Source organism: Stegostoma tigrinum, chromosome 5 (genome assembly GCF_030684315.1).
Source record: "Stegostoma tigrinum isolate sSteTig4 chromosome 5, sSteTig4.hap1, whole genome shotgun sequence".
NCBI lineage: Eukaryota > Metazoa > Chordata > Chondrichthyes > Orectolobiformes > Stegostomatidae > Stegostoma > Stegostoma tigrinum.
The window spans coordinates 30,420,456-30,447,114 of record NC_081358.1 but is presented as its reverse complement, the minus strand read 5'-3'; the positions used below and the strand labels follow the sequence as shown (position 1 = coordinate 30,447,114).

Here is a 26,659-nt window from a genome sequence, read left to right as displayed (position 1 = left end):
TCCTGGTAAACCTCCTTTGCACCATCTCCAAAGCCTCCACATCTTACCCACAATAGGGCGACCAGAACTGGACACAATATTCCAAGTGTGGTCTCATCAGGGTTTTGTAGAGCTGCAGCATAACCTCGCGGCTCTTAAACTCGATCCCCCTGTTAATGAAAGCCAAAACACCATATGCTTTCTTAACAACCTTATCCACCTGGGTGGCAACTTTGAGGGAGCTATGCACTTGAACACCAAGATCCCGCTGTTCCTCCACACTGCCGAGAATCCTGCCTTTAACCCTATATTCAGCATTTAAGTTCGACCTTCCAAAATGCATCACTTCGCATTTATCCAGGTTGAACTCCATCTGCTATTTCTCAGCCCAGCTCTGCATTCTGTCAATGTCTCGCTGAAGCCTGCAATAGCCCTCGATACTATCAATGGCACCTCCAACCTTTGTGTCATCAGCAAACATACTAACCCACCCCTCAACCTCCTCATCCAAATCATTTCTAAAAACTACACAGAGCAGAGGCCCAAGAACAGAGCCCTGCGGGACACCACTCAGCACTGACCTCCAGGCAGAATACTTACCATCTGCAACCACTCTCTGCCTCCTGTCAGCCAACCAATTCTGAATCCAGACAGCCAAATCACTCTGTATCCCACACCTCCTGACTTTATGAATGAGCCTGCCATGGGGAACCTTATCAAATGCCTTGCTGAAGTCCATGTACACCACATCCACTGCTCGACCCTCGTCAACCTGTCTCATGACTTCCTCAAAGAACTCAATAAGATTTGTAAGGCATGACCTGCCCCTCACAAAGTCATGCTGACTCCCTTTAATCACACTATGCTTTTCCAAATAGCCATAAATCCTATCCCTCAGAATTCTTTCCAAAACCTTGCTGACCACAGACGTAAGACTGACTGGTCTATAATTTCCAGGGACTTCCCTATTCCCTTTCTTGAAAAGAGGAACAACATTTGCCTCCCTCCAATCTTCCGGTACAACTCCCGTGGAGAGTGAGGAGGCAAAGATCTTCGCCAGTGGCTTAGCAACCTCCTTTCTCACTTCCCGGAGCAATCTGGGATAAATCTGGTCTGGCCCTGGGGGCTTATCAATCTTAATGTTTGCCAAAATTTCCACCACATCAACTTCCTCAATCTTGATCTGTTCAATCCTGTTTTCCTGCTCCTCAAAGTTCTCATTCACAACAAGGTCCCTTTCCTTAGTGAAAACCGAAGCAAATCTCATTTAGGGCTTCCCCTATCTGCTCAGACTCCACACACAAGTTCCCTATGCCATCCCTGATTGGCCCTGCCTTCTCCCTGATCATTCTCTTATTCCTCATGTATGAGTAAAATGCCTTCGGGTTCTCCCTAATCCTTCCTGCCAAGCCTTTTTCGTGCCCCCTCCTGGCCCTCCTCAGTCCACTTTTGAAGTCCTTCCGAGCAAGCCTCTAATCTTCTAAAGCTGTGCTAGACCCTTGCTTCCTCCACCTTACGTACGCTGCCTTTTTCTTTTTGACAAGAAGCACCTCTGTTCCCGTCATCCAAGGCTCCTTAATCGTACCCCTTCTTACCTGTCTCAGAGGAACAAATTTATACATCACTCGCAACAACTGCTCCTTAAACAGCCTCCACATGTCTGCTGTGGCCTTTCTGTGGAACAATTGCTCCCAATCTGTACTTCCCAACTCCTGTCTGATAGCGTCATAGTTTCCTTTATCCCAGTTAAATATCTTCCCCTGGTAACTGCTCCTTTTCCTTTCCATGGTTATGGTAAATGTGAGGCTGTTGTGGTCACTATCACCAAAGTGTTCTCCCAGCACGAGATCTGACACCTGTCCTGGCTCATTGCCAAGCACCAAATCCAAAATGGCCTCCCCCCCGTCAGCCTGTCCACATGCTGAGTAAGGAAACCCTCCTGAACACTCCTGACAAAAACGGCTCCATCCAAACCATCTGCACTAAGGAGGCTCCAATCTATATTGGGAAAGTTGAAGTCACCTATAACAACAACCCTGCTACGTTTGCACTTTTCAACAATCTGCCGGCCAATGAGTTCTTCGATCTCCCTACTGCTATTTGGGGTCTGTAGAAAACCCCCAGTGAGGTTACTGCTCCCTTGCAGTTCCTAACTGCCACCCATACTGACTCAGTCGACAAACCTTCCTCGGCAACCTCAGCCCATTCCACCTCAGTAGTCGAGTCCTCATCAAAGGTTCTTTCAGCTGCCGTTATACTGTCCTTGAGCAACAAAGCCACACCTCCCCCTCTTTTACCACCTTCCCTGACCTTAATGAAAGATCTAAACCCTGGAACCTGCAACATCCATTCCTGACCCTGCTCTATCCAGGTCTCCGAAATGGCCACAACATCAAAGTCCCAGGTACCTATCCAAGCTGCAAGCTCACCTACCTTATTCCGATACTCCTGGCATTAAAGTAGACACACTTCAATCCAGATTTGCTGTCTGCCAGCACACTCCTGTGACAGTGAGGTCCTGACCATGTCCTCCCTATCATGTCCCTCCTCATCCTCCTGTGTACTAGGACCACACTTCAGTTTCCTATCCCCCTTCTGAGCTAGTTTAAATCCACCCGAATAGCGCTAGCAAATTTCCCACCCAGGATATTAGTGCCCCTCTGGTTCAAGTGGAGACTGTCCTGTTTGTAGAGGTCCCACCTTCCCCAGAATGAGCCCAAATTGTCCATGTACCTGAAGCCCTCCCTCCTGCACCATCCCTGCAGCCATGTGTTCAGCTGAAATCTCTCCCTGTTCTTCGCCTCGCTATCACGTGGCACGGATAACAAACCAGAGATGACCACTCTGTTTGTTCTAGCTCTCAACTTCCACCCTAGCTCCCTGAAATCCTGCCTGACATCCCTATCCCTCTTTCTACCTTTGTCGTTGGTGCCTATGTGGATCACGACTTGGGGCTGGTCACCCTCTCCCCTCAGGACCCCAAAGACACGATCCGAGACATCACGGACCCTGGCACCTGGGAGGCAACACACCAATCGTGAGTCTCTTTCGTTCCTGGCAAACCTTCTATCAGTCCCTCTAACTATTGAGTCCCCAGTAACTATCACTCTCTTCCTATCTCCCCTTCCCTTCTGTGCAAGAGGGACAGACTCTGTGCCAGAGACCTGCACCCTACTGCATGGCCCTGGTAAGTCTTCCCCCCCAACAGTATCCAAAACGGTATACTTGTTTTTCAGGGGAATGACCACAGGGGATCCCTGCACTGACTGCTTTTCCCCCCTTCTAACAGTTACCCAGCGTTCTTCACGCTTAGGAGTAACTACTTCCCTGTAACTCTCGTCTATCACAGACTCTGCCTTCCGAATGATCCGAAGTTCATCCAGCTCCCACTCTAGTTCCCTAACGCGGCCTTGGAGGAGCAAGAGTTGGGTGCACTTCCTGCAGACTTATTTGAATGGGACGCTAATGGTGTCCCTCACCTCATACATCATGCAGGAGGAACATTCCTCTACCTGCACTGCCATCCCTGCTAATCCCCTAAACAGAAGGTAAAAAAAAAGAGAAGCTTACCTTGATTTATCCCTGGTGTATAAGGTTAGAGGAGGTTGGGGTTACAATTTCGTTTAGGGTTTAATTTAGGGTTAGGGTAAGGGTTAAGGCTGTAGGCCATGTTTAGGAAGGAAGATGTGGAGGCTTTGTATGGGTGCAGAAGAGGTTGTCAAGGATGTTACCTGGATGGGAGTGTATTAGCTATAAAGAGAGGTTGGACAAACTTGGATTGATTTCACTCGAGCATAGTAAGCTGAGGGGGTGATGTGATGGAAGTCTATAAAACGTTGAGAGGCATGGATAGTCAGAGTCTGTTCCCCAGGATGGAAATGTCCATGGGGGGCATAGGTTTAAGCGGTGCAAGGATGTGTTTCTGCCTGTGGACTCCTTCAGCATGAGTTCATGTTTTCAAGGCAGAAAGTGACAAAATGCAGAGCATTTAAAATAGGTATTTCCTATCTTAATCTGGGGGAGGCTTCCTTTATAAATTTGACATCAGTTGTTCAATCTTCAAAATGTAAAAATTCTGTGAGGTAAGTAATTCTGCATTTAGCAAAATCTATGAGGAAGAAAACTGCACTTACATTAACAACCTTTTCATTCTATTGAAAATGAATGGCCATGTGGTAAGTGTTATATGGATAGGTCTGTGGTTTAGGTGCAGATTCAAAGTTAGAGGGAATGTTCTGTCTTGTTACTGTAATAACTGGAGTAACAATGAAGGTTGTTTCAGACCTAATAGGAACTGCAGATGCTGGAGAATCTGAGATGACAAGGTGTAGAGCTGGATGAACACAGCAGGCCAAGCAGCATCAGAAGAGCTGGAAGGCTGATGGTTCGGGCCTAGACCCTTCTTCAGAAAATGAAGGGCCTAGGCCCAAAATGTCAGCCTTTCTGCGTCTGATGCTGTTTGGCCTGCTGTGTTCATCCAGCTCGACACCTTGTTAACTATGAAGATTGACAAGTTTAGGAGGTGAGTTCAGTTCTAACTGCTATTATACACCAGATCAAACTCACTTAAAATATATTAAGAAGATAGCTTAGAAACCAACTCTTCTTATTTTTAAAGGCAAATATTGTCTTCTGGAAATGATGGGTTGGGGATTGGCAGATGGAATTTAATTTAGGTAAATGTGAAGTGCTGCATTTTGGAAAGGCAATTCAAGGCATGGCTCGTACACTTAATGGTAAGATCTTGGGGAGTGCTGCTGAACAAGGAGACCTTGGAGTACAAGTTCATATTTCTTAAAAAGTGTAGTCGCAGGTTGATGAAATAGTGATGAAGGTGCTTGGTATGTCTGCCTTTATTGGTCAGTGCATTGAGTATGGCAGTTGGGAGGTCGTGTTGTGACTGTATAGGATATTGGTTAGGCCACTTTTGGAATACTGTGTGCAATTCTGGTCTCCCTGCCAAAGTTGTGAAACTTGAAAGGGTTCAGAAAAGATTTGCAAGGCTGTTGGAAGGTTTATACAGCTGAGGAACAGGCTCTTCCGTCTGCACTGATATATTTTACCCTTCTGTACTAAACTGACTCACCTACAGATCCATATCGCTCAGTTCCCTCCTTATGCATGTATCAGTCCTGGTGCTTCTTGAATGTTGCTATTGTGTAAGCTTCTACCATCTCCTCTGGTAGCATGTTCCAGGCATTCACCACTCGGTGTGAAAAACTTGCTTTGCACAGCTCTTTTAAACTTCGCCCCATGCCCGCAAACTGATACAGTGTCGCCCTAGTAATTGACTTCTGCACCCTGGGATAAAGCATCACACTTTCCCCTCTATCCATGCAATCCACAATCTTATAAACTTTTATCAGGTCACCCCTCAATCTCCTGCATTCTAGTAAAAACAGAACCAGTCTATCCAACCTGTCTTCATAGCTAAAATCTCCCATGCCAGGCAACATTCTGGTGAACCTTTTCTGTACCCTCTGGTAGTGTGGTGATCAGAACTGTGGGTAATACTTCAGGTGTGTCCTGGATAAAGTTCTATCAAGCTGCTGTCTATCCTTATATTTGATGCCCCCTCCAATGAAGGAAAGCATGCTGTTGGCCTTTTTTGCTACCTTATCTACCTGCGCTGCCACTTCAGTGATCTGTGGACCTTGTACCCAGATCCCTCTGCATATCAATATTCCTAAGGGTTCTGCCATTCACTGCCAAACCACATTGCTGTCAGTCTGGATTCACATGCAGGCCAAACCAGGTGAGGACAGCAGATTTCCTTCCCTGAAGGACATTACGAAAATCGACATAATTCATGGTCATCTGTAGATTCTTAATTCCAGATTTGTTTTATTGAATTCAAATTCCACCATTTACCATGGCAGGATTTGTACTGCTCCCAGAACATTACCTGAGTTTCTAGATTAATAGGCCAGCGATAATACCAATGGGCCTTCACCTCTCCCAAAATATGTGTTTTTAAAAATATGCATTTTTTCCAAACACATGTTGCGACAAGAATGCAGACTTATCTGAAATTGTGAAATTCTAAGAAATTGATTTCCTTGTGTGAATTTACTAGTGTGGGAAGTGAATCTTCAGAATCGTTATTGTTTACAGAAAAGATTCTCTTCAGATTTTATTACATTAATGCTAAAGAAGAAAAAAGATGGAGGAAGGTATGGGGTGATGTCAGAGGTGGGTTCTTTACACAGAGAGCGGTGGGCGTGTGGAATGTGCTGCCAGCAGTGATAGTGGAGTCATACTTTAGAGATTTATAAGAGACTCTTGGATAGACACACAGTGGATAGTAAAATGTAGGGTATGCGGGGTATTTTGATCTTAGTAGGGTAATCGGTCAGCACAACATCGTGGGCCGAAGGGCCTGTACTGTTCTATGTTCTATGTTCTATGTTTATACGATAGGGAAAGGCTGGTTAGGATGGAGCTATTTTCCCTAGAGCATTGGAGGCTGAGGGGTGACCTTATAGAGGTTTATAAAATCATGAGGGTATGGATAGGTTGAATAGACAGGTCTTCTCCCTGGGGTATCCAGAACTAGAAGGCATAGGTTTAATGTGGGAGGGGAAAAATTTAAAAGGAACCTAACGGGCAATCTTCTTCATGCAGAGAGTGGTGTATGTATGGAATGAGCTACCAGAGGAGGTGATGGGAGCTGGTAAATAACAGCAATTAAAAGGGATATAGATGGATATGTAAATAAGAAGGGTTTAGATTAGATTACCTACAGTGAGGAAACAGGCCCTTCGGCCCAACAAGTCCACACCACCCCTTGAAGCATCCCACCCAGACCCATCCCCCTGTAATCCACACACCCCTGAACATTACGGGCAATTTAGCATGGCTGATCCACCCAGCCTGCACATCTTTGGACTGTGGGAGGAAACCGAAGCACCCGGAGGAAACCCATGCAGACACGGGGAGAATGTGCAAACTCCACACAGACAGTTGCCTGAGGCTGGAATTGAATCTGGGTCCCTGGTGCTGTGAGGCTACAGTGCTAACCACTGAGCCACCATGCCAAATGCTGGCAATTGGGATTAGATTAATTTAAGATTAAGGTTGGCATGGATGCGTTAGACAGGAGGGTCTGTTCCATGCTGTACAACTCAATGACTCTATGTCTTTATGACTCGAATTTGATTAGTCAATCTGTGAGGCTTGAAGCAAAATACATTCTATTCTCATACATTATTGTTAAAATACAACAAAAGAAAGAAGAATTGGTCTAATTTAACTATATTGGAAAGTGTAACAGAATAATAGATCATTTAACTACTAAACAGCAACTATTCCCATACAGAAACATCCCATCAACACACCATTGGCACAGGCACATACAATAAAATAGATTGTCTCCTTTGCAATCTTCAGTCCAGGAGGAAAGAACATCAAGAGAAAACTCTCTCTAAGAGAGAGAGAGAGGAGAGAGAGGGAGAGATTTGGGGTGGTGGTGAGGGTGAGAGAGAAAGAGAGAACTGAAGTGTTTTGCTATAGCAGGGAGAGACGTATAGAAGTTTCCAAACCCAAACAGCTACTGCAGTGGTTCAAGAAGGCAGCTCACCACCACCTTCTCAAGACCAACTAGGGATGGGCAATAAATGCTGGCCCAGCCATATTCCACAAATGAATTTAAAAACAAAAATCAGTAAGAAAGATTTTGCAGGATTTACAGGGTTGTTTCTGCAGTTGTCATTTCTCAGAGCCTTAGTTGACGTTGGGTGGTTTTAAGATGCTGCCTGGGCTGGAAGGTCTGTGAAATAAGGGACGATTGGATAGGCTGGGGTTGTTTTCCTTGCAGCAGGGAAGATTGTGAGGGGACTACTGGAGGTGTACAAAATAATGAGGTTTACTGAGAAGATAGATAGGAAGGCATCAGTAGCAAGAGTGGAAAGATTTAAAGTAAGAGGGGGAAGGTTAGGAGAGTTGAGAAATTTTGTTTGCACAGAGTTTGAAACTCACTGTCTGAACTTCATTCACTTGTGTTGCTCTAACTGGTAAATGGACTAGTACAGTCAGATCTTTGTTGACACACAATGACCTGAAAGGCCTCTTACTGTACTGTAAATGTCTGTTTAGTGTCCTTATCTGATTCCCCCAGTCAGTTGGATATCTGTGCAATTCTGGAGTTTTGCAAGTACATTTTCTTCTCAGGAAAAGACCACAGCTTGTGGTCTGTTTGATGTATGACATTCTTTTGATGACCAAACCTAGCTGTTGCTTGCCAATAACATCCATGCAATTAATTAGCATAAGAGTCCTGCATTTTGTCTGCCAAACACATCTAAGTCTGTCAGCAACCTGTAATATTTATAAAGGACGGGAGTCCATCTGCTGCTGTTTAAATCTCAGCTCCATCTTCATGCGAAAGCACATGAATAAGTAACATGATCATGGGGGTAATCAAGAAATGTCCTGCTTTCATGGTGCCAGCGCACATCAGATACCAACTTCCACATTATACAATGTTGTCGATGTAAAACACATTTCTCGGCAACTGGCACATACTATTTCACACAGACTTGGAGTCACTCTGACCCAGTTTGTTCACAGTGCCACTTCCACTTAATAAATCAGAGCATATGTTCCTTCTGCTCTTGGTACTCAGGCTTGGCTTTCAGCTCCCAAGGCAAGTGTGCCTGAATGTTTTTGGCTCAGCATATCCGTGAAAGTGGAGTCGCAGGTGGATAGGATAGTGAAGAAGTTGTAAAGTACACTTGGTCGGATTATAGGAGTTGGGATGTCATGTTATGGCTGTAGAGGACATTGGTGAGGCCACTTTTAGAATATTGAGTATAGTTCTGGTTGCCTTGCTATAGCAGAGATGGTGTTAAACTGGAAAGGGTGCAAAACAGATTTGCAAGGATGTTACCAAGACTGAAAGGTTTCAGTTATAAGGAGACGCAGTATAGGCTGGGATTCTTTTCCATGGAACATCGGAGGCTGAGGTGTTACCTTAAAGATATTTATAAAGTCATGAGGGCTACAGATAAGGTGAATAGCCAATGTCTTTTTCCAAGGGTAGGGCAGTTCAAAACTAAAACGTATAGGTTTAAGGTGAGAGGGGAGAGACTTAACATGTGGGGCAACTTTTTCACACAGAGGCATGCGTGGAATGAGCTGGCAGAGAAAGTGATGGAGACAGGCACAATTACAACATTTTAAAGACATTTGGACAGGTCCATGTGTAGGAAAGAGGGTTATGGAACAAACAGAGGCAAATGTGTGACTAGTTGGCATACATGGTCAGCATGGATGAGTTGGGCCAAAGGGTCTGTTTCCATACTGTATGACTCTATGACTCCAATGACATTAAGATAATGGAGATATTGTAGGAGTGGCATTGAAGAGATAGCCAGAATGGTGGAGCAGGCATGCTCAGCAAAATAGTCTTCTCCTGTTTCAATGCATGACCCTAGCTGCACCTCTGGCTGCTCCAATGCACAGAGCTAACAAATAGCTCTTGAGTCTTCTTCCAGGTGCCAACTACACAGCCAGTGACCTCTGCTACCTTTACAGCAGTCCATTTCCTGCATGGAGTTTATTCCTTTGCTCCCAGCTCAGTCTCTCTCTATCTATCTATCTATCTACCTCTGTCTATCTATCTTTCTCTCTTTATCTCTCTCTCCATCTCCATCTCTCTCTCTCTCTCTCTCTCTCTATCTCTCTGTCTATCTCTCTCTCTGTCTATCTCTCTCTCTATCTCTACCTCTCTATCTCACTCATATTAAGTGACTAAAGCTGACAGTAACCTTTGAATTGTTCAGAGTGACCTACTGGAAACCTCAACCACGCTTGGCAGTATTAAATGTGGCACAATTTTACATCCTGTTCTCTGAAGGTTACAATATTCACCATTTGCTGGTTTGCGCAGTATAATTTGATGGAGAAGAAATAGAATTTAATCAGTTCTGAGGCCATAAATGAATTAAACTAATAGCTGAATGCAAATCTGATTGGAATATACTTCAAATGCCAATACGCAGACCTGAGATAGGAAAATAATTTCATGCAGAATATTAAAGGACTAACAAAGAATGCGTGATTTTTTTCAAACAAAATATCAGAATGTAATGTGACCTTTTGTTGACCAATTTTGACTGAATATCAATTTTAACATGTGCTATGTACCCTTATGATGCGTTTGGCCCTCAAATGCCACTGCGATAAAATTAATTTTGTGACGATGGTCTTTTAGGATTCTTAATGTTACTTTGATAACTGTGGCTTTTGAATACTATTGCATTCAGTGCACTAGATGGCAGTCTGAACCCTTAGTTACAAAACTGATTGGCAGTAATTACTTGGAGTTGTACAAGTTCAGTTGATCTTCTGATATTTTCTCTGGTTATCTTCACTGGATTTGGGTTTAGCCACTAATTTGCACCGGTCACTTCAGATCAATGACACACCAACAAGTTTTTATGACAACAACAAAACTCAGCTGTACTATCAGTGGAATAAATTATGATGAATGACTAGAGAAATCAACACTTTGGATAAATGCAGTTTGTCCGATAGTTAAAAAGCTTACTTCTATTTGTCTTCCTTTCTGGTAGATACTTAGAGACATCTAATTTTATTTGTTCAGGGTATGTGGGGACAACAGACTGGGCCAGCATATTTTGCCCATCCCTAAATTCCCCGGAGAAGGAGTTGGTGAACTGCTTCCTTGAATTGCTACAGTCCTCGGTAATGACATTATAATTACCCCGAAGTTAGGAAGAACTTCAATCTGCTTGACATACAGCTGCTATATGCAGCCAAGTCTCTGAAGCATTGAGTATCTCAATTGGGTAGAAGCTAATTGGAATGGTGAACCTAATTTATTCATTTTGTGGTTTTAATAAGACTCTCATACATGCAAATAAGGTTCTTGTGACCTGCTAGACTGGATGCGTATTCACAGAAATCATTGAAGGTGGCAGGAGAGATTAATGATTAAGTATGTAGAATCCTAAACTTCATTAAAGTAGGAGTGGATGAGGAAATCTGAAATCCAAACAGAAAATGCTGGAAAACTTAGCTGTTCTGTGAAGAGTGAAACATAGTTAACATTTCAAGCTCATTGTGATGTTTCTTCAGAACTTTATTGATAAAGTTCTAACTCCCTCTGATGGTGGGTTCTGAAGAAGAATTATACTGGTCTTGAAATATCCGCAGATGCTGCCAATCTGAGTTTCTTTGGAAAATCTCAGCAGGTCTGGCAGCATCTGTGAAGAAAAATATCTGAGTTAACGTTTCGGGTCCGGTGACCCCTCTTCAGTTCTGAGCTTTTCCAGCAACTTGTGTCTTTGTTTCTGGCTTACAGCATCTGCCATTCTTTCAGCTTTCTGAGTCTCTTTGTTTGTTTGTGAGCTAAGCTTTATTAATTAGGGTATACACTAGAAAAGAAGAAAGTTATGCTAGACTTTTTAAGGATAAACTTTTTAAGGACAGTGCTCACCTGATATATTATATCTATGCCAAAGGAAAATATGAGGATTTTAGAGAGTGTGCAGCAGACAATCATGGGAATGGTGCAAGGGATATGGAACTTCAATGGTGTGAGCCCGAAACGCAAGGAGCAGAAGTAGGACATTTGGCCAATTGAGTCTGCTCTGCCATTCCATGCAATCGTGGCTGATCTGATAATCCTCAGCTTCACTTCACTGCCTAATTCCCAGGTGTAGACAATAAATGCTGGCACGGCCAGTGATGTGTATATCCTACATGTGAATAAAACAAAAATATCTCTGATTCCCTTCCAGATTAAAAATCTATCTTGGCTTTGGCTCAGCAGTTTATGTTTAAATCAGTTTAATGTTTCAACTGAAAAACAGCCCTTCCTCAGCACAGCAGAAGCACATAATGAACTAGGGCTAGAAGTGGGCCTTTCAGCTCATCATTTGATACGATCGTGGCTGATCTCATCTTGGCCTCAAATCCACTTTCCTGCCCTCTATCCATAACCCTCAACCCATTACTCATTAATAACCTGTCTATGTCCTCCTTAAATTTACCTCATGTCCCAACTTCCTCCACAGTCTGAACCAGTGAATTCAACCGATTCATGACCCTGTGAGGGAGGAATTTCTCTGCATCTCTGCTTTAAATCTCCACTCCCTTACCCTAAAACTGTAACCTTTCATTCTAGATTGCCCCCAGGAAACATCCTCCCTGCGTCTACTTTGTCAATCCCCTTTAACATCTTATTTGCCTCAAGTAGATCTCCTCTCATTCTTCTAAACAACAGACAGTATAAGCCTTAGCTGCTCAATCTCACCTCATGAGACAAACCCTTCATCTTTGGAACCAATCAACTGAACCTCCATTGAACTGCATCCAATACAACTACGTCCCTCTTCAAGTAAGGAGCCCAAGATTGCATGCAATACTTGAGATGTGGCCTCACTAATACAGCAACACTTTCCTATTCTCACATTGTATTCCTTAACTACACTGACAGCGAGAATCACGTGCCCCAATCTTGGCTGTCTTGAACACACATTCTGATCCAAAGACAAGATCATTATCACTGAACCGCAGCTGGCACCTATATATTAATGTAATATATCATTGTAATGAAATGAAATAATTAACAAAAGTTAAAAATGGTAGGGAGTAGATATGTAGATGGGTATCTAATTCTTTTCCCTTATTTGCTCCTGGACATTTAATTGGCTTGCTGAGTAATAAGATTGTGAAAATCTGAGGAGAAGAGAACAAGGTGTCATTATCAGTAACAAGAACAGTGTGGCTTACAGCTGCATTACAAAGTGATGTGATATAATCCAAAAATTTCCACTAATAAAAAATGTATAACTGTTCTTAACCTTTCATTGTTGGACAGAATTCAAGAACGAAATGGAATCGGAGGTCAATTGTACAGCACAGCTACGGACTCATGTGCAGAGAGATCCATGGAACATCCCCAGTAATGTGCACAACCTCATCCAGGCTATTACAAGATTTGTAGAAGGTTTGTGACATGCGCTAACAGATTCTGAAATTTATTATCTTAGTTATAAAATAAACACATTTTTTGGGGGACAAGATGACTTCAAGTCCCAAAGCAAATATGGGAAAGAGATTTGTTTTGAAGTCAGTTGTTACTTCATCCGGTAAAATAAGTTGCTTCTACAGATTTCATTTCAGGCTTTAGCAACTTTTTTTTTTAGAAAAATCATAATATAATTTTATATGTAAAATTAATACATCATATTACGTATATTATAAGGAGCAACAGCAAATTTAAAAATTATCTTGCTATTACTTACACATTAAGAAGGTTGATTTTTAACATTGAAAGTTTTGATATTTGAGATGTTTTCGTACAAAAATGTTGCTTTCATCTGGCCTCATATTTTACTGTTGACTTAATGTGCATCTTAGTATTCAATGCAAGCCATGTCATTCAATTTTTATCCAGCTTGTGTTCTTTATGACAACATTCTGAAATCAAAATTCAAAGATTTAGTTCGACAGACTGTCTTATTGTTTGGGAGCACAGATCTTAAGTATTGATGAAGGAAACTATTCAAGTTTTTCTTTTATTCATTAATGGGATGAGGGTGTCACTGACCAGGCAGTACGTATTGCCCATCCCTAATTTCTCAGAGAGCAGTTAACAGTCAACCACATTGCAAGTGTCTGGAGTCACATGTAGGCCAGATCAGATAAGGATGGCAGTTTCCTTCCCTAAAGGACATTAATGAACCAGATGGTTTTTCCAAAAATCGGCAATGGATTCGTGGTAATCATTAGATTTTTAAATCCAGACTTTTTTTAAAATTGAATTTAAATTCCACCATCTGTCATGGCAGGATTCAAACCCACGTCTCCAGAACATTAACAAAATTGCTGGAAAAGCCCAGCAGGTCTGGCAGCATCTGTGAAGGAAAAAACAGAGTTAACGTTTTGGGTCCGGTGATCCTTCCTCAGAACGATGCCTGGGTCTCTGGATTAACAGTCCAGCAATTGTACAACTAGGCCATCTCCTCCCCATGATACTCAAGTACCTTTTTTCAGCAATATTGAAATTGATGCACAAATGCAGGTCCAAAGAACCAAGAACAGTACGGCACAGAGACAGGCCGTTCAGCCCTGCACTGACACATGGAACCTTTCTAAACTAAAAACCTATTACCTCTACATGGTCCGCATCCCTCTATTCTCCACGTATTCATAGATCTATCAAGATGCCTCTTAAATGTTTGTTATTGTGCCTGCTTCTACCACCTTCTCTGGAAGCACATTCCAAGTAATTACCACCCTCGGTGTGAAAAACGTGCCTCATTTATTTTTCAATTTTCCCTCTTTTTACTGAAAACTTACGCCCCTTAGTAACTGACATTTCGACCTTGGGAAAGGGATTCCGACTATCCACTGTATCCATGTCTCTCCATAGTTTAAGGTACAAATAAATATTCGCAATTTTATAAAAATAACACATGCATGTGATGAAGATTTTGAGGCACAACACTCATCTGCTTTGTGTACACAATGTTTTCCAATGTGGAGAATTAATAATGCCTTTACTCAAAATAAATAATCTTGCAGGAGATAGTTTGATTATATACTTTCTCACACCTACACTCCTGACAAAGAAAAAGCTCTTTCAGTGCAGTGGTAAGTGTCCTTATCTCTGAGTCATGAAGTCTGGGTTTAAGTCCCAACTACTTTAGAGGTATATAATAACGTCACTCAACAGGTCGAGTAGAAAATGTTTCCTCATGAAGAGAGAAGGAAAATTGAATGCAGTACTCTCCTACCTAGCTGTAAATATTATTGTTGAGCATATCGCTGAATCAATATGATTGTCATATTCTCTGGAAACTCCTGAACCCTCTGACTGTATTCCCAGTTTAATTTCTGACTATTTGTCAGACTGAAAATGTTGCATTTTTCTACCATTCAAATATTCACCTGGTATCAAGGTAGATCACTCTGTAAAATTTGCTCATTTTTAAAAATTCATTGTGGTCCCTCACAGACGAGGATGACTCACTCAGGGTGAGTCTATAGATGACTGTACAGACTGATGCGGCTTTTGAATGCTCTGTTACACTTGGGGCAGAAGGTAGTCGCAGGAAGGGGTGGGAGGGGCGTTGGTGTGGCAGTGCACTCCTTACACTGTTTGGGCCCAGCTTCCGCTTTTTCCTGAAGGTCAGTCTCGAGGTATTCGACACCTTCCTGGATGCTCCTCCTCCACCTTGGACAGTCTTGGGCCAGTGCTTCCCAGGTGCCTGTGAGAAGGCTGCACTTCACCAGTGAGGCCTCTTGGGTAGCACTGAAGCACTTCCTCTACCAAATGGCATAACAGTGGAGGAGTAGAATAAGGAAATTAGCAGCTTTCAACTGATGCCTTCTATGTTTGCATATAGTTTTGAAGTATATTGCTCTTGAGAAATTTGTTTAAACCAGACCTTGAGTGCGAGCAGGGAGTGAATGGTGTGGGCCTGGGGATCAAGAGGAAATGCACCTCATTGTAATAATAGCATTGAATTTTGAGCCTTCTGAATTTTGGCTGGCTGCAGCGCTGAGCTAATGTGTAAATGTGACCAAGTAAGCCAATGACATTGGTAGGGGGATTGGGGAGCATAGAACCGCAGCTTTGCAGACACTGAGCTTGCCAACACCAGCTTTGTAACAGGGCTAAATATAAAAACAACCACTGTTTAATTCTGTCATGTTCAACAATCCTGGAAGGACTTCTGGTCAATTTGCCAATGAATTAGAAAAATTATATTGTGGTGCTCAAGTTAGTAGAAGTGATCTTAAAATCAGTGCTGGTCTTTGGAGATTTATTAACTCACATCTAATTTCAGACAGACATGAGGGAAAGCTAAAAACAGCAAGGGGTAATGTTGGAGGTTTGCCACCAGTATAGGGCCTTTACTCCACACCCCTTCGTGTGTTTACCCGGAACAAAATTGATTTCAGTCATGAAAATTTCAGTAGATCCAGCATCTAGACTCTCTGGAGCAGTGCGTCTGAGATTTCCAAAACCATCCATGTGCAAAAGTGCTTAAAGTCCCTACAGTGTGGAAGCAGGCCGTTCGGCCCATCAAGTCTACACGAACCCTCCAAAGAGCATCCCACCCAGACTGACTGCCTTACCCTATCACTGTAGCTCTGCATTTTGCATGGCTAGTGCACCTTTCCTAAACATTCCTCAACAATTTAGGACAGCCAATCTAACTAACCTCCACATCTTTAGAGTGTGGGAGGAAACCCATGCAAACATGAGTAGAATGTGCCAACTCCACAAAGAGTGTCGCCTGAGGGAGGAATCAAAACCTGGGTGTCTGGCAACGGGAGGCAACAGTGCTAACCACTGAGCCACCGTGCCATCCATGCTGGCTGGTTTCCTAAACGACCCAGCTCTAATTTTACAATTATGCCATCTTGACTTTGATTCCTCCCTTAGAAAAGGGTTTTGCTGTCTCTATCTTATTGAATCTGTATCATTTTAAACACATGGAAGTCACTTCCAGTTCAGTTCATGAGAAAAAGATTCAAAATTTATGCCACCTCAGCTTACAGTTGATGCATGTGTTAGAAATGAAAAAATCATTGCCTTTCCTCCATTTGACACATTGGCTAACAAAACATTCACAGAATATAAATACCACTCAAAGGTTGCAGAATTATTTTCTCTTCTCATTGTGCATTTCTTGATATTGACAACAAATTACTTTACACTTATGCCAGAAGGTGCTGGACTGCCAAGCCTGACACCTTGAGACATGTATTCTTGGCTAATGATGTACCATTTTAAACCAGGTCAAAATCACATGACACCAGGTTATAGTCCAACAGATTTAGTTGAACGTACAAGCTTTCAGAGTGTTGCCCCTTCCTCAGGTATGAGAGATGAAGTATCAATGCACAAAATTTATAAGTAAAAGATCAAGTGATTATACAACTGATGTGAATGTATTTAATAGCTCTGAATTGTCTGGCCACTCCCTCCTGTAAATTCCTTAATCAGTTAAAAAGGAGATGCAAGTTTCGATTGATTAATGTGTAACTCTCTGAATGTCTTTCAAGTCAATGTTCAGAGATAACTAAAGATTTTATCAATGAATACAAGAGGTGACATCTCAGGTTAGACAATGCCTTTTGGTGTGAGGCCTTGTTTAGTATCTGTCTGTATTTGTGGTTTTATTTCCAAAGCAGGAATTTATAAAATGCTGCATTGACTGACTGACTGTATCCACAAACTGTGTGTTTTTTGAACAAAATTGAGTGTATCTGCAAATGCAAATTAACCCCATAGATTTATAAGTGTGTGAGAGTGTGTTTGTGAGCGAGAGAGAGAGTGTACAAGTGTGCAAGTGCGGGTGTGTGTTTGTGAGAAGGAGAGAGAGAGAGACAGTGTGGAGAGTGCGGTGGGGTCACCTGTAGCACGACATGAACCCAAGATCCCAGTAAATGCTGTCCTCACGGGGACCGAACTTGCCTATCAGCCTCTGCTTAGTGACTCTGCATTGTTTGTATTCTGCTTTGGAGGGTATTTATCCAAAGATCCGAGGCCGAATGTCTTTGACCGCTGAAGTGCACCCCCACAGGGAGGGAACATTCCTGTCTGGCAATTGTTGTGAGGTGTCCATTCAACTGTTGTCACAGCATCTCCATGGTTTTGCCAATGTACCAAGCCCCGGGGCATCTTTGCCTGCAGTGTACGAGACAGACAACATTGGCAGAGTCACAGGAGTGTCTGCTGTGCACGTGGTAGGTGATTTTCCCATCCAGGAGACTATTACTAGTCACTTGTGAGGTAGACGCTGTAAATGTATGCATTATATTTAAGTGTGACTTGGAGGTCAAAATAGAAAGCGTTTGATTCATGATGTCTTATTGGACATGAGCAACTCTAACAGCATAATGATCTTAAATGTGACCCATCTACAATTTAATGAAAATCCCCTGTTTCACAGAGTAACCAGTTGTACTTATTCTGAATTCAAATTTTAAATGGATTGAATTTTCCTTATGATTTAGACCATAGAGTTGAAGCTCCTGAAGAGATATTTTGCTTTTAAACAGCAACTAAACATAAATATAAAGTTGTACTAGGTGTTTGTAATCTCTATGTTGGCTGACATTTACAAATCAGTGTTCAAAGAATAGACATATTCATTTATTCTGACTAGTGCTACAGTCAGATCTGAAAAATGTACAACCCTTTGATCTTGGATTAAATAGAAATCTGAAATGATGCCGCCTTTTCAAAGATTATCCATCAGAAAGATCAAATTGATTTGCCTTGTTACATTTGAGTGATTTTAGAACATGCTTTTCAACAAATACTGTGGATGGTTGTGAGGGCCTAGGTTCAGTCCTCAGTCTATGCTGATTAAGTGAATGTGCGAAGAGGTGGCATTAGGGATGATATAACTGGTCTCAGACCAGGAGTAAGGCTACAGAAGCTTAAAAGCAGCCCCTTATGATTGCAATTCTGAGTCAGGTGTTGGAAAATTTTTTTTTACATACAACAGAGTTATAACTTCAAGTTCAGATGTGATACTATCTCACTCAAATAGACCCAATTACCTGCTGTCTATGTTTATGCTTGAATAGATATATGGCTGAGATACCAAAAAAAAACTATATCTTGGTCTCTACAGAGAAAAGAAAGTTTGAAAAGAACAGCATTGCATCCAAAATTATTGAATTATTGAATACCTACTGTGCAGAAAAAGGCCATTCAGCCCATTGAGTCTGTACCGACCCTCAAGGAAGGGCAGCCCATGCGACCTAACCTTGTCCCTGTAACTCCATGTTTACCATATTTAATCCATTCAGCCTGCATACCCGTGGACTCTGTGGGCAATTTACCATGGCCAATCCATCTAACCTTCACATCTTTGGATGTGGGAGGATATCAGAGCTTTTAATGTAGCCGTAAATATTTCTGAATCCATCAAGCCAAAAAAGACTGATATTTGCCCTTCCTCACTCTCGGGGGTCTAGGAGATGACAGTATGTTACCGGGCAGAATTGCTCATAATCATGGGGATGGTGCTGAACATCTGGATCCTCAGTTGCTATGAGGAGAGAGCCCTGGTAATCTCAGGAGAACAGTAGGAGAGTGACAGCCCTTGACATCAAGACCATGTTTAACCAGGTGTGGCAGGGGATCCTAAGCAAAATTTGAATCAGTGGGAATCTGGGCAATCATTTAGCTGTTTGGAGTCATAGCTTGTCCAAAGTAAGGTGGTCATAGTTGTTGGAGATCAGTCATCTCAGCTCCAGGACATCTTTGCAGGAGTTCCTCAAGGAAGTGACCCAGGCCCAACTGTCATCAGCTCCTTCATCAATAGCCTTCCCACCATTATAAGGTTGGAGATTGGGATGTTTTCTGATGACTGCAGGATGTTCAACACCATCTGAAACTCCTCAGATACTGAAGCTGTCAGTGTCTAAATGCGCAAAACTCTATAGCTCAGAGGCAGACCTTTTAAAGTATCCAATCCTGACATCCAGCTGTCCATTTAGCAGCCTCCAACCGCTTTCCTGAACTGGTTAACTTTGCTGCAGCCCAACCTACTTTCTCCTGACATTGTTTGTTACAAAGATACTTCATATTTAATCACTCTTGGAAAGCTTACATTCTATATAGTTGTGGAGCTATTTTACTCAACCAGTTTGTGAATATACTTAGACTGGTGTCTTTAAAAGTGTTGTTTGAATGGTCAGTATGGATATTGGAGATTTTGTTTTAACATGGCTGCGTAGAAATCATGTAGATTAACCCCTTGTTTGGCTGCAGACCTTGCCTGGAGCTGTTTAAACAATAGACGGAAGGATAGTACTCTGGAACCTAGAATTATTTGGGGAACAGTGAGTCTGAGCAGAAGAGTTGGTCTTTCTTATTTCTGAAAAATTCTCTTAGTGAGTTGAGAATGAAACCTAATGGTTCTCCTGGAGGAGTGATTGCAGTAACTTCCCCATATCATTTTTCCTGAGCAAACTCCATCTGTCAAGACTCCAGAGATGGCCTTTGTGATAGGTTCCAGCTTCAGAGCATTTAACACCTTATCCTTTTCGCTTACAAGAGTAACCTACATGCCATTTCTTTTCTTACAGTGCACCTGTTCAGAAAAATATATCTATTTTAGTTCCATTTTATTAAAATGCATTTATGTTTGTATTTTTAGGTTTTTAGAAGGAATTTACTGACTTTATGTTAACCAGTTATCATACCTTCATGTAATATCTTATCTTTCCATAATCAAAGGGGTGTAGTTTGATCCACAGATTTGGTGAGCTTTCCCAGTAAAAATGTGTGGCTTTACTGGATTGGTTCCAATGATGAAGGATTGTCACTACAATGTCAAAATAGAGAGATTTGAGTCTTCTACTTGGAGTAGAAGAGGTTGAGGGGAGATTTCTTAGTGGTTGACAGATTTCTGAGCTAGAAATAGTTAAAAGCAATTCTGTAAACTTTGACACAGTAGCAGGGTCCGAGGTACAGGGAGAATGTGGCATAGAGTCAGAGAGGTCCACAACACATAAAAGGCTGTTCAGCCCATTGAATCTATGCTGGTCAAGAAGAACCACTTAACTATTCTAATTCTATTTTTCAGCACTTGGCCCATTGTGTTGGCTTCACAAGTGCACATCTAAATGCTTCTTCAATATGATGAGGATTTCTGCCTCTGTGACCATTACAGACAGGGAGTTTAGATTCTCCACCCCAGGAGATATATTTACTCATGGGATGTGAGCAACAAATTGAAGGGTTTGAAGCCAGGTCCCCAGAACATTAGCTGAGTTTCTGGATTAATAGTCTCGTGATAATACCACTAGGCTGTTGGTTCCCAAATATTGGGAGATTTGTGTAGATACCTGTTTGTTATGTTGCAATGTGTGTAGGCGTGTATGAGGATTGTAATGATTCTCTCCCAAAGTGCCTTTTAGAATCAAATTGTTTTTTCTTCCAGAGGTGAAGACACGAGTATTCCTGGCTCTCCTTGAACATACAGGTAATGCTATAACTCATTCAGTCGAAACAAGTTATTTGAGAGGATGTATGTATCACAACTAAGATAAATTAGAGTGTGCCATAGAGCAGGTTGTAAATGTCTTTTATACATGTTGAAGGTAAGGCACATCCTGTTAGTATCAGAGTAATTTAATGCTCCTATAAGTGGTGATCATGCCTGAAGAGTGGAATGTAACAGGAGCCTTATTTCCAGACCTTTTGGTTTGATCCCACATTGGGATGCAAGTTTGTTTTTAAAATAAATCTTATAACACTTCAGGCCATCCAGTCTGTTCTGCCATGCAGTGAAATCTGATAATTCCACCTTCCTGTCTGCTCTTTTCCATAACCCTTGATTTCCTTGCTGATTAAAAATCAGTCTGTCTCTGTCTTGAGCATACATCATGATCCAGCCTCAACAGCCCTCTGTGGTAAAGAATTCTGCACAACACTCAAAACAGAAATAAGGTGGAATTTCTTTTAAGTGGACAACCCCTTAGTCTGAAATTATGCCCGCCGGTCCTATGCTTTCCCACAGGGGAAACAACTTCTCCGCATTTTCCTATGTTTCAAGGTCACCTCTCATTCTTCTAAACTCCAATGAGTGGAGGTCTAACTTAACCTCTCCTCTTCAGACAGTCTCTGCATACCTGGGATCAACATTGTGAACATTCTCTAGACTGCTCCCAATGCCAGGATAGCTTTCCTTAGGGGACACAAAATTGTTCACAGTATCCCAGCTGTGGTCTGACTAGTACCTTGCATGGTTTTCGAAAAACCTCCCTAATCTCATACTCCTTTCCATTTGAAATAAATACCAGCGTTCCATTTGTCCTCCCTCTTACTTACTGAACTTAGATACCAGCTTTTTGTGATTCCTGTGCAAGGACTCCCAAATCCCTCTGCCTACTAAAGGAACAGGAATAATAGCAGCTTATTGGCACAGTGTACTTCAACAGCTGCATCAAAATGTGATACAAAACTGCAGGATTGTTGGGGAATTTCATTACAATCTATTGAATTCTGGTAACCAAGGAGGCATTCTAATGCTACTTCTGCTTGACACTGACAAATCATGGAAGACAATCTTTTAAAAGCTTCACCATAGAAGGATTTGTGGTACTAGACTAAATAATTGAAAATTCTGATTTTAAAAAAAGTGACAGGTTGATCTGTTCTTGATTGTTGAGGAAGTAGCAACATTCTGCTGAGGGAAGTCAATAGGTTAGCTCAAAGAGAATCAAGATCAGAGGGTGTCCTCATGTTCCAGAACTTGGCTTCCTTAAAGGCCTCACAGTTTGGAGACCAGAAACCAAGACAGAAATTGCAGGAGAAAGCTCAGCATATCTGGCAGCACCTGTGGGAAGAAAGCAGAGTTAATGTTTTGAGTTTGGTGACTTTTCATTTCATTTTGGATACAACTGTATAATGCACAGTGCTGAGGAATGGTCACTTGACCCAAAACATTAACTCTGATTTCTCTCCACAGATGCTGCCAGACCTGCTGAGCTTTTCCAGCAATTTCTGTTTTTGAACCTACTCTCACTGACATAATGAAACTATGATTTTCAATACAAAAATGTGGTATTCGTCGCACATTCTTTCACTGTGTTTGCAGAAGTGCTGAACCAGCTTATCACATTTTAGCAGGTTATTTCTCAAGTGCTGCTTCTGTTGCTTTCAACTATTGCAATGCTTTCATTCAGAACTGCTATAATTTATTGGCCCTTAGGGTGCCATGGAAAATCCTTGTACCGTTGATCCCTTGAATAGTTACTGTAATTCAATCTGTCTGATTTTCCTGTCTAAATTCCTTGTGGAAGTAAAAGAAGGACTGATGCTGGAAGGGAGGAGGGGATACTCAGTTTTGCTGCAGTGTAAAATCAGGCACTTTATTCAGAACCAACAAATAATGCCTAAGGAGCTTGGACAGTGCTTCTTCTCAACCATGTTCACTGATGCTAGCCCAGGAGTCAGCAGTTTGTATTTTTTTAAATGCACTAATTCTCAGTTGCAACTCACAATTTTATTTTATTTTGATGTTCAATATAATGTATATTTTGTGATCAAAAGAGCAAATATAAATTGATAGGAAGCGCAAATTACAATGTGGTTTATAGATTTTCCATGGAGCTGATTCTGATGAATGATATCTTTTTATTGCTATAGTTGTCTGTTGCAGCAATGCTGATGCACATGTGGTATTTTTGGTTTTGTCAGTGCAGTTTTGAGTTTTCAGAGGTTGGTGCATTTTTTTTTCTCTGACACACTTCTTACATAATGTAAGCTGAAAATAAAAGAGGATCAAGTGCTAAGACCGGGATGATAAGGTGGCAAACTCATAAAATACGCAGGACAGGCATCATTGGACACTGGCATTAGCAAGTGGAACAAATTGGTAAAGAAACTGAGAAAGCAATAGCAGAAGAAAAGGACAAAAACAAGAACTGAGAAACAGAAGAGGAGAAACAAAGAACAGAAAAAAAATGCAAATATCAAAAAGAAAAATCAAAAACAGCGAAAAAGCAAAAGATTAGATGATGTGAACTAATTGAAGTTGACACTGTGCTATATAACATAGCTGTGTGCCAACAGAAGTTTATTTGTAAAGGTTGGAGGTTAGATTAAAGGTTAAAATAGCAAATAAAAGTAAACACATTTCTTTTCTTTGTTGATATGCTTTCCGTTTTATGTATTGAGAAAATCACCAAGTTGAGAAATGAGGTAAAAAGGCTTACAGGCTTTTTATATGTAGGTACAAAAGCAATGAGGTTATGGTGAACTGTATTAAAATATTGGTTTTGTCTCAATTGGGGAGTAATATCTAATTCTGGGCGTTGCACTTTTAAAAAGGATGTAAAAGGTTTTGAGAAGCTGCAGCAATGGTTTGCAAAAATGATTGCTGCAAAGAAGGACTTCAGCTAGGTAGATAAACTTCAGATGGTGGAGCTGTTCTCCTCAGGATATGTCAAATGGAAATCTGGTGTAGAGGTAGTCCAAAATGTGAAGAATCTAAGCAGAGCCAGTAGAGTGCAATTTTCTCCAATAGTGTTGTTAGGCTTCAAGAAGGACTGGATTTGAAGTGTTTAACAACGGGAGGAGATTTATTAAAGAGATGTTCATCACTAATTTTTCTTATTCATTCACAGGATGAAGGCATCACTGGCTAGGTCAGCATTTATTGCCTATCCCTTAATTGCCCAGAGGGCAGTTAAGCATCCACCACATTGCTGAGAGTCTGGAGTCACACGTAGGCCAGACTAGGTAATGATGGCAGTTTCCTTCCTAAAGGACATTAGATGGGATTTTCCGCCTGACAGTCAGCAATGGATTCATTGTCATTGTTAGATTTTTAGTGAATTCAAATTTCACCATCTGCCATGGTGGAATTTGAATCGGGGTCCCAAGAACATTGCCTGGGTCTTTGGGTTAACACTCCACTGATAATAATTCTGGGCCTTTGCCTCCTCCTGGAGGTATGTCATGAACTCTTATGCAAGCTACACATACTCTCACCTTCTCCTTGATTTCAGAGTCAAGCCGTGACAACCAGAAATAAGTTGTGGCTGTCACCTTCATTCTGACAGTAACACAGTGTCCTTCGTGAAACTGATTTAATTTGGAAAGGTGATGGCCTAGTGATATTATTGCTGGACTGTTGATCCAGATAACATTCTGGGGACCTGGGTTCTAGTCCTGCCATGGCAAATAGTGGGATTTGAATTCAATAAATATCTGAAATTAAGAACCTAATCATGATTGTGAATTCATTATTGATTGTTAGAGGAAAAATCCATCTGGTTCACTAAGGTCCTTTCAGGAAGGAAACGGCCATCCTTACCTGGTCTGACCTACATTTGACTCCACACCCACAGCAATGTGGTTGACTCTTAACTGCCCTCTGGGCAATTAGGTTTGAGCATTAAGTGCTGCCTAGTAGGTGATGACCTCATTCTATGCATGAATAAAGAGGAAAAAAAGCATTTCCTTACCTGTTTTGCGATGATGACCCTCATTCACCCATAGGAGACATCCTGTTTGTATGGATAGTTCTAGCTGCTGGGTGAAGTATGGCTTCAGTTCTGAAGTTGTTCCGATGATATTGCCACAAAATACCATGTCCAACACTTTTGATAGCAGTGGATTATTTCTAATGCACTTCTTAACTTGATTTTGTTACCGGATTGCGCTATGCTTGTTCACAGTAGAAAATCTAGTGAGTTTTGAGAAGATTTGTAGCTCAGGTTGAGGTTCTGGATGTGAGTTTGCTCACTGAGCTGGAAGGTTAGTTTTCAGACATTTCGTCACTTTTTTTTTGAAAAAAATATACTTTATTCGTAAGATGTACAAAAAATAAAACATATTTACACACCTACCCAGTCAAGCAAGCCGCTCCGGGTTACCCAGGGGGTACATACACCAGCTAAAGGAAAAAAAAAGAAGGAAAAAAAAACAAAGCAAAGAAAACACCCCGGCAGTCGTCACCCCGCACAGTCCCAGTTGGCCCCCTGACCAGTTGGGGAAGGCGCCAGCTGGGCCCAGTTACCAGATAGGGTTCTTTTTCCTATTCTGGACGAGGGGTTTCATAAGGTGGTCTTTCCCCACCGCGCCTTGGTGGCGGCTGCCCCAAGCTTTAGCGTGTCTCTCAGCACGTAGTCCTGCACCTTGGAGTGCGCCAGTCTGCAACACTCGGTCGGGGTCAGTTCTTTCAGCTGGCAGACCAGCAAGTTGCGGGCAGACCAAAGAGCGTCTTTCACCGCATTGATGGTCCTCCAGGAGCAGTTGATGTTGGTCTCGGTGTGCGCCCCCGGAAACAGCCCGTAGAGCACGGAGTCCCGCGTCACGGAGCTGCTCGGGACGAACCTCGACAAATACCACTGCATCCCCCTCCAGACCTCATGCGCATAGGCACACTCCAGAAGGAGGTGATCGACAGTCTCGTCCCCCCCGCAGCCACCTCGAAGGCAGCGTGCGGTGGTGCAGAGATTCCGGGCATGCATAAAGGATCTCACTGGCAGAGCCCCTCTCACCACCAGCCAAGCAATGTCCTTGTGCTTGATTGAAAGTTCTGGCAATGAGGCATTCTGCCAAACGACTTTGGCAGTCTGCGTGGGGAACCACACGACGGGATCAACCCTCTCCTTTTCCCAAAGGGTCCCGAGGATACTACGCGCTGACCACTGCCTGACGGCCTTGTGGTCAAAGGTATTTCTTTTCAAAAATTTCTCCACGAAGGACAGGTGGTACGGAACGGTCCAACTACTCGGAGCGTTCCACGGCAACGAGGCCAGGCCCGTCCTTCGCAACACCGGGGACAGGTAGAACCTCAGTAAGTAGTGACACTTGGTGTTTGCGTACCGAGGATCTACACACAGCTTGATGCAACCGCACACAAAGGTAGCCGTCAGGGCGAGGGTGGCGTTCGGTACGTCCTTTCCCCCATTTTCCAGGTCTTTGTACATGGTGTCCCTGCGGACCCGGTCCATCCTCGACCCCCAAATGAAGTGGAAGATGGCCCGGGTGACGGCAGCGGCACAGGTCCAGGGAATGGGCCAGGCCTGCGCCACATACAATAGTACCGAAAGCCCCTCGCACCTGACAACCAGGTTCTTACCCGTGATGAGAGGGACCGGAGCGTCCACCTGCCCAGCTTCTGCTTCAATTTGATGATACGCTCCTCCCAAGTCTTAC

General features: G+C 42.4%; 1 protein-coding gene across 3 annotated transcripts in view; it reads left to right on the top strand.

Annotated features, from left to right (window-relative positions):
• prex2 (phosphatidylinositol-3,4,5-trisphosphate-dependent Rac exchange factor 2) overlaps positions 1 to 26,659 on the top strand; it is a 316,787-nt gene that overhangs the window by 192,162 nt on the left and 97,966 nt on the right. For all 3 annotated transcript variants that reach the window (XM_059645886.1, XM_048529759.2, XM_059645884.1), the window contains 2 exons: positions 12,827 to 12,955; positions 20,928 to 20,969. In XM_059645886.1, coding sequence (XP_059501869.1) covers positions 12,827 to 12,955; positions 20,928 to 20,969 — 171 coding nt within the window. The remainder of the gene's footprint in view (positions 1 to 12,826; positions 12,956 to 20,927; positions 20,970 to 26,659) is intronic.